Source organism: Schistocerca cancellata, chromosome 5 (assembly GCF_023864275.1).
Source record: "Schistocerca cancellata isolate TAMUIC-IGC-003103 chromosome 5, iqSchCanc2.1, whole genome shotgun sequence".
Lineage (NCBI taxonomy): Eukaryota > Metazoa > Arthropoda > Insecta > Orthoptera > Acrididae > Schistocerca > Schistocerca cancellata.
Window position 1 is genome coordinate 428281725 of NC_064630.1, and position 14101 is coordinate 428295825.

Genomic DNA, 14101 nt, shown 5'->3' on the forward strand with positions numbered 1-14101 from the left:
AAATCTAGATTTAAATAACCTTAGAGAACAGTGCAGTTGAAGTATAATGGGTAGACAAATTTTTAATCATCAATCTGAAAAAAGGTATGTAATTAACTTTTTATTCGTTTGCATGTGTGTCTATAGTCCTGTTATACACCGAAAACCGCGGTTATAAGACACAGTGATGAGGGAAATCTTCAGTCGTGAAAGCACTTTCGGTCGTATCCTAAGGGTACTGTTCACAATATACATAAATGATTTAGTCACTAGTGGGTAACGTCGGGAGATCCATGAGGCTATTCGTGGAAAGTACTGTTTTATATAGAGACGTCTGTACGCTCTAATACTGTAGCAAATCATAGGAAGACATGCAACGATCGATGCTTGGTGCAGGGACTGGCAGTAGAGCTTGAACGTATTTCGCACAAATAGGACGTATGAACATTTATTATTTGACAACAAGATTGCTGAACAGTCAGTTAAACTATCACATCCATTAAAAATAGAGCTAGCTTACGAAACGCTCGTTCGACCTATACTTTAGTTCTGCACTTCTGACCGGGACTCTGAAATAGAATTGGAGGAGGAAAGATTCGGAGAAAAGCGCATTTTCTTCTTGTGTCAGTAAGTACGGAAGCGTCACAGAAATGTTCCACAAACGCCGGTCGCAGGCGCTGCCAGAGAAGCGTTGTGCATTGCTGTTGCCACGCCGAACGCCCAAGTTCATAGAAGAGTTTAACATTTTGCTTCTACCTGTAGACATCTCGCGAAAAGGCCATAAAGGTTCATACAGAGGCCTCCTACCAATCTTTCTTCCTGTGCATTTCTCGTGGCTGAAACAGAAAAGGGCGGGGACAGTTATATATGAAAAATTCTGTAACACACTGTAAAGTGGTTTGAAAATCCTGTTACTGAGTGCACTTGTTCATATAAACGTTTACCTCTTAGCCGTAATAATTTTTGCCTCCAAGTGGTAATACGTGCTTGATGTACACGTAATGTCGGTGTGAAAGTGGTTCCTGACTCCTACATTCATTAGTGTAAACGGTAACCGGTCTCCGCCTTTCATCGTAACTTTCCTTTTTCAACCATGTTAACAGCCACATCTGCGTAGTAACATACCTAACACGAGTCAATAAGACACTATATTTGATTTCTACTGTACATGAGTGGGTGCCAAAAATTTGCTCTGAGCAAACACCATTTGTTTACTTTATTAATTAACTGACAGCCTTTGCGAGCACAGATTTTGTCAGAATTACCAGCTTCAATTGAACTGCAATAAGATGCACTAAAAATCTATCGCACTTACTAGCTTAATAAATTTTCATTTATATTGTAGTCAGGATATTGTGACTTTTCACTTCTGGTAATATATTTATTGAAGGTATTGTCAACCAAACATCTTATGATATCTGTTTACATCTACATCCATACTCCGCAAAACACTGAAGCGCATGGCAGCGAGTATTGTCCATTTATCAGTTGTTATGGCTTTTTCATGATCGATTCACGTGCGGAGCGACGGAAGAATGATTGCTTAAGCGCCTCTATGCGTCCTATAATCTGATCATGCCTTTGCTATTCCTACGGGAGCGATATGTAGTGTGTTTTAGCATATTCCTGTATCCACCGCTTAAAGTTAGGTTTTGAAACTTGCTAAGTAACCTTTCACGTGGTAGTCTGCGTCTATATTCAAGCGCTTGCCAGTCTCTTTTTGCGGCATCTCCATGGAGCTCTCCCATGGGTAAAACCTGTGCTATTTATGCTGGTCTTTTTTGTATAAGTTCAACATCCCCTGTTAGCCCTATTTGGTAATGCTCTCACACTTCAACAAACTTCTAGCATGGGACGCACGAGTGCCTGTAAGCAATCTCCTTCGCAGGCTGGTTGCATTTCCCTAGTACTCAACCACTGAAAGTCTGTCACCCGCTTCACAAACGAATGAAACTATGTGATAGTTCCATTTCAAATCACCAGGAATTTTTACACCCACGTATTTGTATGAGTTGACCAATCCCAACATTGATTCACCCATGTTGTAGTCATAGGATACCAGATTTTCTCCTCGTTTTGTGAAGTGCAAATATTTATATTCTTAATTTAAAGAAGGATGACGGCACGTACCATATTTTACGGGGTCTTCTTTATTTAGTTTCAGTGTCTTGTTGTCCTGACAAAATACATACAGGACGTAGCATGTTTTTAAGAAATTTATAGCGTGACCAAATGGAGAACAAATCTGGTCATATACAAATGATAAAGAAAATACACTCTTTGACTGAATCAAACTGAACGAGGTACGATTTTTGAATCTCTGATGTCGGTACTATGTAACGCTTTCACATGGAGAGCAGTTTGTCACTATCGCTCTTGTTGTGCATTGTGTATTGCTTCAGGCCACCGTGTTTAGAAGTGTAGTTTTAAAACGTCAGAATCACAGATTACGTTACTTGATGTGATATAAAGTAAACTTTTCATAAAAATGCCAAAAATAAACAGTATTTACTGACGAGATTAAAGCTGAATTCACGATACTATAGCTGAATTTCCATTTCTGAAATTATAACATCAGCGCTACAAATTGTTTTGCAAGCTTTTTGCTTGTGACAAAATATTTACTCGATTAGTAATGCAAGGTATTTTGATGTCTTAAGAAAAATGTCGTACGATGATCTATGTATCTGTAGCGTAAACCAGTTTTTTTTAACACTGAGCTACTGTACAGATGTGTTAACCAAAGACTACAAAATATCGATTAAATTCGACTTACAATTTATTTCCATATTTTGATTTTGGAATTCTGGTCACCCTAATGTAAAGCAATTTGCCAGTCGTTGGTTGGTTGGTTGATTTGGGGGAGGGGACCAAACAGCGAGGTCATCGGTCCCATCGGATTAGGGAAGGATGTCGGCTGTACACTTTCAAAGGAACTATCCCGGCATTTGCCTGAAGCGATTTAGGAAAATAACGGCAAACCTAAATCAGGATGGCCGGACGCGAGTCTGAACCGTCTCCTCCCGAATATCAATCTTTGCACCACTTTGAAATCTTATCAAGATTTGACAATATTTATACAGCTTTTATCAGATAATATTTCATTGTAGATAACTGCATCACCCGCGAAAATCTGAGATTACTATTAACATTGTCTGCAAGGTCATTAACATACGTGAACAGCAATGGTCCCTGCACACTGCCCTAGGGTTCACGTGAAGCTATTTCTACATCTGTGGCTGCCTCACCATCCAGGATAACACGCTGCGTCCTTCCTAGCAATAAATCCTCAATCCAGTCATAAATTTCGCTTGATACCCCATACGATCTTACTTTCCATAATTTGCATAGGTGTGGTACTGAGATAAGTGGTTTTTTGGAAAATTAATACTTTATCTATCCGACTGCCTTGATGCATGGCTTTCAGGATGCCATGTGATAAAAGAGCGAGCTGGGTTTCACGTGATCGACGTTTTTGGAATCCATGTTGCGTGCCACAGAGGTGGGCATTCTAGGTCAGAATATGCTTTAAGATTCTACAACAAATAGATGTCAAGGATATTGGTAGATAGTTTTGTGGATCACTTCTGCTGCCCTTCTTGCAGACGGGTGTGATATACGTTTTTCTCCCATTACTGGGCACCATTTCTTCTTCGTCGCTGTTTCGAGCATTGTCACATGTGGCAAGACACTGGATCTGCATTATGGACGAGCGGGATTCAAATGCTGTGTGACCACCCACATTTACGGTATTTGCCGTTTCGCTAATCACTGCAGGAAAATTAAAAGAATCATTGTTTTATTAAAGTTAGGAAGTGTTGCCGTTGTTGTTCTTATTCAAGAGACTTTAATGACTTCGATGGTGCTGGTTTGATTAACTTTCAGCTGGCTTGTTCCTCGGTACACCAAAGCCTCTACTGTAGACGTGTATAATACTAAGATTTCGCACTGGAGGCGACGCAGGCCTTCAGAAGAAAAAAAAAAACAGCCATACCCTACCCTCTCCCCCCCCCTCCCCCCCAAATCCCGCCTCCCACTCTGTTACTCGTCAAAGCAAACTGAAATTCCCGCTATTGAGCAGAATGGCAGAGCCACTTCTAGTTCAAAGCTAATTGACAATTTGAATTGTCATCCTCCCAAATAAAACTGCAGTGTCTACTCAAATGCGTCATCTCGCTCGTTTCGCATGAAAATTTATCGTGGAAAAGACAAACGTGACAGCTTACTATTGACAGCACTAAGTATGAATATTTGTGGCAAGTTAAGATTTAGCGCCAGATTCGAATAGGGTCCTCGATTGATGCGGCCAGTGTGGACTAGTTGAAGAGTCCAAAAAACTTCACAGATTTATTCCACGTTCCGTCTTGTTACTGCGTCCTCTCCACGCCTTCCAGAATCCACGGAAGACTCACCCATGATTGTACAGGATTGACACTTCAGCGAGAATAGATAAAGTCTGATTCAACGCTAGTAGTGTATGTGCGCTGTTAAATCATTGCAGCATGTATTTCGCTGAAGAATCAAAACTATATCTTCTTAGTATTAAATATCGTAACAGTTATGAGGATAGACCGAAACAAGCTAACAAAAGTGGTCTCTGACAGGGCGTGCTTCCACAACGGTGAGTAAATTGCAAAAGTAAGGGATGACTTCGAATTTCTACGCCCCCTCGCATGCCCCCCCCCCCCCCCCCCGCCCCGCCCCACACACAAACACAGAAAAAAAAACTGCTCACAATTACGACGCCACTCAAGATCTGCATAAATGCTTTAAGACGACGCTTCCTGCGACAGCAGCAACATAATTACGACAGGTACACTTCAAGGCCCGCTCGTGTAGCTTAATATGCAGCACACTGGCTTGCAGGACGGGTATGTGGACCAGATCCTGATCGAATACGCGTGGCAGACTAAAGGCTATTGGTCTATATCACCTGTCAGTGGATTTTTGGGCGACTTTCCACTCTTGCTTACGGAACCTTCTTTCCCAAAAATTACGATACATAAACAGCTGGAAACACGATAGCACACAGAACGAAATTTACACGGATCGCAGCCAAGTGGCTCACAGGTCTTTCCTTGATTAGGTTAACTGGAGACAGGAAGATCCTCCGGCCACAAAGTTAAAACAAACAGATCACGAAAAAAGCAGATCCCTTACGACAGAATGTAGTCCGGTCAACGAAGGAAAACAAAGGGAAAAAATATGTGTAGTTGCAAATTTTTGTACCAAAAAGTCGTGACTAGTGTGGTGTGAGCGGGGGAGGGGCAGGTAGTTTAAAAGTAACTTTTTAATGTTTGTCTGACTACATCGGAAACCGCAGTTCCTGGCAAAAATATTTCTCGCTACAAAATTAAGCTTCATTCAATTTCTTACAAAAAAGGTCATATACATTTTTCGCTAAGACTGATAATGTTCATGTTGCAGGGCACGGAAAAATCGCAACTATTAAAAATAGTTTTTTGATGGTGTAACGTTGATGTTTATTGTTAAATGAAGTGAGTTAAGAACAAGTATTAAATGGTGTACCACATCCAAGTGCAGTAGATACGTATTACAAAAGACCATCCTACAGCTTGCCTTGTGAATCCCTGGCGACGCAGTGTTCAGGCACGCTCAGGTGCATTTCTTTCCACACAGTAAATTGACGCTACATAGAATGCAGATATGAATTACTGCCAATGCATACTCAAGAAACGCACATAGGCAGAATCTACGCAATTTCTGCTCACTGTTCTACAATCCTAGAGGGAAATCCATTCTTAGTAGTACTGTATGGCAGCTGTAGTTTTCTTCCGGAAAAGGCAACTTCTTCCATCACAAGTGCCGCTCGGTTTTCAGTTTACAGATAGACTATACCGCCCCAGTATTTCCTGGAATTACTCATGTAAGCAGACAAAATAACTTCCCTGAGCTCGTGTTTATCTAGCGGAGCTATTTTCAGTTATTGGATATTTATTTGCATTTCTTAAATTAGTTATTACTCAGGAAAATCTCAATAGCTACAACTGTCAACCGTCTGCCACACTGGAGAGGCTGCCCGAAGTGTAAAAAGCTGTTAGTATTATTTGAAAATGTCGATTTCACTGTCTCCACTATCAGTTGCTGGGATACTTCTTGCAGCTTGAGGTTATCAAATGCATCATCCCAGCTTCAGCTATCCCAGCATCAGAAAAGGGCTACAGGCTTAAACTGGCTCCCATTGTAACAGAAGATCACCTTGGTGTTATGGAACTTCCAGATATGTCAACACAAGTCAAGCAGTACATTACGGCAGGTAATTGTTCTAGACTTAAACATGATGATGCAGATAACTGTTCTAGATTTAAACATGATGATTCGTATTGCCATCAGACATATCGACACCCACATTTCAAGATTACTGTGGATGTATGGCAAGTGGTTCTACTCACTACAGCCGAATCTGGGTATTACGTGAATGTAAAAGATTTATGCAGTCTACCAGTTACACAATTAATGGTGAGAGAAGTGTAGTAACTTTTTGGTCATTCACTAATTCACAAAGTGGCTACAACACAGTTACATGGCTTTACACTAGCAACGATAGACAGCAGCAAGGTACCACAAGTACCAATCAGATCCTTTTCCCAACGACACTACATACTCACTGACATCATCACAAAAATTATGCATTTCTTAGCCATTGTTTATAGAAACTTATTTTACATAAAAGCTCACGTAACTCAATAAACCGTGAATAACTCCACTTTAAAAAAATACGAGCTCATTAAGTTATTTTGGCTACTTACGTAAGAGAACCGGACAGGAAATGCTGAAGAGAGAGTCTGTAAACTCAAAAGCGTGCAACGCTCAAAGTGGAAGAAGCCGCCTACACCGGAAGAAAGCTACAACTGCCGTACAGGATGACTAAGAACTCTCTGCATCAGTCTAGAACAGCATGCAGAGATTTACGCAAAATCTGGCCATGTGTGTTTCTTGCGATACTATTATATGGTGTTAACACACTTCGTGTGGAAAAAATACCCTCCCCTTCTCCGGGAGTGTGTGTGTGCGCAGTGTGTTGCCAGCTGCGGAAGGATCGATACAACTTTGTGAAATACACTGTAGCGTTTTTTATTGTGACAATGCTATAGGGATAACGGGGAATTGGCTGCTCGCTCTTCATTTTGCAGACCTATGAAGGAGGGAAGTGCACGAGCACAATCCACCTACCTACGTTCCCTCGCGCTTCTAACATCCACCCCTACCTACCCAGTCGCATCTTCCAGGCCACAATTTATCGATTGATACGGTTCTACTGCACTTAGATTAGGCGCACACATTTAATATTTGTTCGTAACTCACTTCATTTAACAATAAACATCAGTGTTACACCACTAAACACTATTTTAAATAATCTGCGATTTTTCGATCCCCTGCAACACGGAAACTGTATCAGAAAATATGAGGACATTTTTTACAGGAAAATTAACGCACTTTAATTTTGTACTAGGGAAAATTTTCGTCGAATGCCACTTTTTGGATATTCAACCTCTACACGTGTCTGTAGTTCATGAAATTCCCCTTACCACTGTTCAAAAATTTGCGACTACACGAATTTTTTTCCCCCCAGTTCACATTTTTTGGTCTTCGTTGACTGGGCTAATAAGCGCTAGGAACGAAAGGAACCCTGGGTCAGTTTACTGTTTCTGTCGCGCTAAATGATATTAACAGAGGAAGTTTTATATCTACGGGACAGGACTTCAGCAGGTGTCAAGTTAGACTTGTTACCGTATTTGAAATACAAAACCTTCGAGGAAAGCATACTATATAAGATTATTGTGGGAAAAAATGGAATGTTGAGAACGGTCAGTGATTTGTTCAGACGGGACACCCTACGAATAAATGCAGCCGAAACGGCATTTGTGCCGGTAGTAGTGTGGAATAACAGTTAAATTCAAAGTCTGCTTTTGGCACGCGACAGTGCAACATGTTTAAGAATGCCGTAATGTACAATTTTCACCTATCTCCGATGTAAACACTATGGCGCTAACGCTCTAGATGATACACACGACGTGAAAATCGGAGCTAAGTGCAACTATGATGAAAATTATCTTTAATACATCCCATCACAAGTGAAATAATGGGTTAGTTATCGAAGCAAATGAATATTGGTTTCCCACAGTAGCATTTGCGCTGAGAAATATGGTGAAGTTATTAAGACTACGAACTGATTCGGAGGAAGCAAAGTCGAATCCGTCTGACTATTCCCATTTCGTTTTTCTGTTATCTTGGTTCACTTCGGGCAAATGCCAAGTTCTCTCACTAAGGTCATGGCAGGTAACTTGCCCACCCCCTCAGATGAACTTTGGCTTCGCCTCTACTGAACACCACTTCTAAGACGTCCTTCCTCCCAGAAACTTGGAAGCGAGACAAGTAGCATATGAACAAAACATTCAGGAGAAGGAGGCGGCACTATCGGCGTGAATGTAAACCAGTTCTCACAAGGTGCAGTGTAGTTCTTTCGATTCCGCCATTTGGCAGAGAAGGAAAAAGGCAAGTACCTCAAATTAAAGCTATCATTTTCCCCTCCTGTGTTAAGTTTATTTTCTTTTCTTGTGTGGCGAGAAATGAAACGCAAATGAGACTGATGCCCAGTTTTTCGTCCGCTTGAGACGGTAAAATCAAAAGAGCAATATAGCAAGCCATGAACAATCTCCCTCGATCTGGGGCTGTCTCAGATCGTGCAGGGACCACGAAAAGCAGCGCCCACGGCTTTCGAGATGTCACCGCACCATTAACAAACTATTTACGAGGCTGAAGGTCCAAATCATGCTTGTATTGGAGAGATTAGAACCAAGTCTGTCTAGCTTAACTAAGACGCTGCTTTTCTCCGAACAACTAATTCCTACACTCTTCGGAAGGTGCGGAGCGTCAGCGAAGGTGACAGTTGATTTCGTCTTAGAGGTTAGGGAATCGAATCAAAAATGTTTGGACCAATATGACGTAAATGTTGATTTTAAAGAAAGAGGGAGTCACAAAGCAGCCGTTTGCACAGTGCTCGCGATAACGTTAAAGGCTGCACCAAGGTCGCGAGTCGGTCTGACAGCACACAAGCCAGGCCGAACTCAGCCAAGTGCGACGCTCGCTGTCAACTCGTGGTCTTATCGGAGCAAGTTTTCCATTCGCTTCGTGCTTAACCTCAGAGATAGTCAAATTTCGACGTGAGCATCAATAGTACTGCGCCTCGAGATTACATGTAAAGTTACTTTCCTAGTTTTAACTTCATAATAGTGAACTTAACACAGAGACAATGAAAGAATGCAGTCTACAGCGTGAAGCTCTATAATCTCTGTGTAATTGTGCGAACAGTTTGTAGCAGTGGGCAGAACCCACATCTTACAGGTACCGTAAGTAACGAGGGACGTGAAATGTTTAACACTCATCGAGCTGAATTTGTTTTATCATGGCATGAGAAACATTTTCTGTTTCGAACCAATTTTTCTTTCGTGACCTTTGATTACTCGGCTAACAGCTGATTTAGACACGACATGAGAACCAGTTATCGAAAACAGTAGTTAATTTCTTTTTTTGTTACGTGATGGTGGATGGATCATAGAATACTCTGTGTACTTTAGCGCATAGCTGTAACCATCAACGCGATGCACTCGCGAATCTGTTCGTTACTAATGATCCGAAGTGGCGCCCCGATATGTGCTGTCACCGCTCAGTTTCGCGGGTTCCGTACTGATGTCATTTTCTTGGGTGAAACACATTTAGATGATAGTTCTTTGAAAATTTCTCCTCTAACAGTGCGGCTTTCCACACTACTTGCAATGCTAACAATATTTCCAATTTTTCCTTCGTATTCAAATGTCCTGTTGCAAAACTACCTGTGCGTTATTTGCGTAGGTCAGCAGTGAAGGGTGGAAAAGCAAATAATTTTACGTACCGGTACGTAGAGTTATCCAAACTAAGAAATTTTTTCTTCCAATACATAACGTTAAATTTAAATACTGAACACTTTCGGAGCTTCTAAAAACATTTCAGTGAGAAAGTGAAGCTCGCTGACACTGGCTGATAAGTTCCGCACGCGGCAAGACAATTTTCTGTTAGTTATATGTTCCCTAGCTCGTATGAATGATTTTCTTTGTAGAAGTTATGTGTAACTTGTCAGATTATAGGATATGAATATATCAATATTACTGGACATTTTTCAGTCCTACTCTTGGAACTACACTAAAAAATGTAGTTTTTTTTACAGTCTAACAACTTTAAAAAAGTGATCTATGGAATAGGAGTAGACGTCCAGAAGAAATGGTTAGTTCTAAAAGTTTTTTTGCTACTTGTCAGACATTTTATGTTATTGGACAAATGATCAAAATTTTTCTTCCTGCATATTGAACTCCTTTCTGAGGCACTGACAGCTTCAGTAACGGGCAATAAAGATCATTTTTCCCTCTATTGTTGTACGGACATCACTGTTCTCAAATTGTTGTAGATTACTTATGATGAATTTCGTTAGTGATTATGCTTATGAATTGCGTAGTGTAATGGTACTTGAATTACGCAACCATTACGGCACCTCACCTGAACCTCTCGATACCAGCAATATTCTACTGTGTTTCTGTAAAGTAGTTAACATATTTCTGAGACAACATTCAGATTTGATTTCATTAATGTAGAGGTGCTTTGATACATCGATATGTTTATGTTGCAATGATATTCTTATGTATATTCTTTCTTTTTGTCACTATGGTCTTTGACGTAGTTGTAACTGATTTTTGGGCGCGTAAGCGATTATTAGTTAGTTGTTAGAGAGTCGGACCTTGAGAAAGTCAAGTCTTGGACGTCATGTGGGAAAGATGCATATTGTAGTCAGCTTATAATGTGAACTTTAACAGTGAGGAAGATGTTTTAAAGAATGTTTTGTATTGTGAAGTGATGTTTTGTGTGTTACGTGATATTGCAATAAAAAGGAAGTGTAACTTAAATTCGGAGTGCTGATTATTTTTTTACATCGCCATTGTGCTAACTTTGAAAGGTTTAATCTTCAAGAATGGTTTGTGAAGCGCATCTACAAAACTTTTGAATACAGCAGAATAAAACCCAGGCCTCTTTGCATCCGAGCTTGGAATCATCACCACCTAGATTTTCGACGCTTGAGCCATGATCTGACGAGACCAGCGTGGGAAACACGAAAAAATGAGTGTCTAATTTATTCATTATTACATGAAATGACTTTATTAACTGTGCTCTAATGATACCTGCCACATAATAACTATGTTGTTGCCCGAAAATGCAGTATTTCGCAGTGTGAGCAACACAATCATTATTAAATTTTGACCTTTGTTGTGGTAGGGTTGTTAGAGTAGGTACAGTCAGAATGCCTACTACGCAACTACTAGATGACTGAATGAACACTTATTCTTACTGCTGGTTTTTGAGCGTCCACAACTTTCCAAGTGAAGAGTAATCCCGAAGAATTACCCTTAGCCATTGACACAGAATATATTAGGACGGTGATTAGTTTGTTTTTGCGAAGCTATTATTTACACTAAGAACTGAAGCAGCTAAACTTAAACACGGCAGATTCTAACAACTTCCTAAATAGGTTGAAGAAAGCATCGTATGTACTATTCGAAGACAGCCTCAACGTAATTTAAGATTTTATTTATATACGTTCCCCACTAATCACACGTATACTAGTCCGCGATTTCTTCGAGGCGAACGGCGAGCCACACTTTCACCCGTCAGCTGACGCCAAACGACTGTCCAAACTGACAGCTGTGCCAATTCACACGCGTTCCGCCACACGCCGCCACTGGGGTACACACACAACACACTGCCGAGAAACCGCCTCTCCGTCGCTTCCAGCCGACCTCTGCTCTCCTCCAATTGGACCCCAATTCGCACTCGTCGATGCAAACAACTTGTCACCATCAGGTTCTGTAATTCGCAGAAGAGACGGGCGTTCGCAGGGCCCGGTGTCGCGTCCTCGCGGCATTAGCGAAAGTAGGACTTGTCAGAGTTGAAGGCTGCAAGCCGCGCGGGAGGGAAACTGTGCGCTGGCTGTATGCGTACCTTCTCCTGCTGGAGCTCCAGCTGTGACACGGCCCCCATGGCCGTCGCTGGCAGACTGTCGCGTCGGCCCACGAGGCGGCGCTGCAGCGCGACCAGCTGGCGGTGGGGGCAACTCAACAGCTGCCCGCCGCGTCGCAGTATGCGCGCCCGCCTTTCACCGTTCGCCTTTTCTTGCTTCCGCTAATGCTTCTATGCCGCCTAGAGACCGCTTTGAGGCCCCTACACGTGCACCAATTTACCGGCAGACCGATCGATCAATTTCGCGGCAACCTACACACCTACCAACCAACTGCACTCAGCGATTATACCGCCGCTCTGTTGCTGTGATTCATATATCATACGCGCGTTGGTTTACATTCTACGAGATTCCGCTTGGTTTTATACAGAAACGAAAACGTGGCTTTGTCATGGCTGTTTTAAAGGTAACAAGGCTAAGAAGTGGCTAGTGCAAAGAAAGAAGTGCACCCACGTTTTGGTACTTTACTGCTGGGGTCCGGTGGTTTTTCGTAATTATCTGCCGGCCGGAGTGGCCGTGCGGTTCTAGGCACTACAGTCTGGAGCCGAGCGACCGCTACGGTCGTAGATTCGAATCCTGCCTCGGGCATGGATGTGAGTGATGTCCTTAGGTTAGTTAGGTTTAATTAGTTCTAAGTTCTAGGCGACTGATGACCTCAGAAGTTAAGTCGCATAGTGCTCACAGGGGAACCTCCCCATCGCACCTGCCTCAGACTTAGTTATAAGTTGGCACAGTGGATAGGTCTTGAAAAACTGAACACAGATCAATCGAGAAAACAGGAAGAAGTTGTGTGGAACTATGAAAAAATAAGCAAAATATACAAACTGAGTAGTCCATGCGCAAGATAGGCAACATCAAGGATAATGTGAGCTCAGGAGCGTCGTGGTCCCGTGGTCAGCGTGAGCAGCTGCGATACCAGAGGTCCTTGGTTCAAGTCTTCCCTCGAGTGACAAGTTTAATTTTTTATTTTCAGACAATTATGATCTGATAAACTCTTATGTTTTCATCACTTTTTTTGGAATGATTATGACATCCACAATAAAACCTAAATCGGGCAAAGTAGAAGAATCTTTACCAATTCGCCAAGTGTACAAGTTAGGTGGGTCGACAACATATTCCAGTCATGTGACGCACATGCCGTCACCAGTGTCGTATAGAATATATCAGACGTGTTTTCCTGTGGAGGAATCGGTTGACCTATGACCTTGCGATCAAATGTTTTCGGTTCCCATTGGAGAGGCACGTCCTTTCGTCTTCTAATCGCACGGTTTTGCGGTGCGGTCGCAAAACAGACACTAAACTTATTACAGTGAACAGAGACGTGAATGAACGAACGGACAGATCATAACTTCGCGAAAATAAAAAAAGTAAACTTTTCACTCGAGGGAAGACTTGAACGAAGGACGTCTCCTTCCGCAGCTGCTCACGCTAACCACGGGACCACGGCGCTCCTGAGCTCCCACTATCCTTGATGTTGCCTATCTTGCACATGGACTACTCAGTTTGTATATTTTGCTTATTTTTTTCATAGTTCCACACAACTTCTTGTTTTCTCGATTGATCTGTGTTCAGTTTTTCAAGGCCTATCCACTGTGCCAACTTATAACTAAATCTGAGGGGGGTGCGATGGGGAGGTTCCCTTGTCAGAGCCAACCGTAATTATCCAAGAATGGGTGAATCTGCATTTCGGAGCTGCTGAACAGCAACAAACCATTCTTAACAAAAAAAGGATATGCTCATGAGAAAGTATGTAAGCTGCGAGGAGATGCTGTTAGGTGCTTGGTAGACACTAACTGAACCTCAATTTCAGTGCTGTTGTATCCCCACAATTATTAACTAAAACGATTTCTGAAACCTGTAACGTGATTCCTACTTGACCGAGGAAATACAAAATGGTAAATAAACAAATGGCTCCAGGAACACTCCTCTGAGTTTAAACACTTTCGCTGGCTGTGAAACTCCCTAGACATGAACATTATTGAGCATATCTGGGATGCCTTGCAACGTGCTGTTCAGAAGAGATCTCCACCCTTCGTACTCTTACGGATTTATGGGCACCCT

The 14101-nt window shown here is 41.9% G+C and overlaps 1 protein-coding gene across 3 annotated transcripts in view; it reads right to left on the minus strand.

Annotated features, from left to right (window-relative positions):
* Nucleotides 1-14101, minus strand: part of LOC126188860 (peptide transporter family 1) — a 322186-nt gene that overhangs the window by 165326 nt on the left and 142759 nt on the right. Inside the window, exon 1 of one of the 3 annotated variants that reach the window (XM_049930504.1) lies at nucleotides 12025-12148. The exons of the other annotated variants lie outside the window; for them this stretch is intronic. Coding sequence (XP_049786461.1) covers nucleotides 12025-12063 — 39 coding nt within the window. The 5' untranslated portion in view covers nucleotides 12064-12148. Of the gene's footprint in view, nucleotides 1-12024; nucleotides 12149-14101 lie in introns of those variants that run through there. 3 annotated transcript variants of the gene reach the window in all.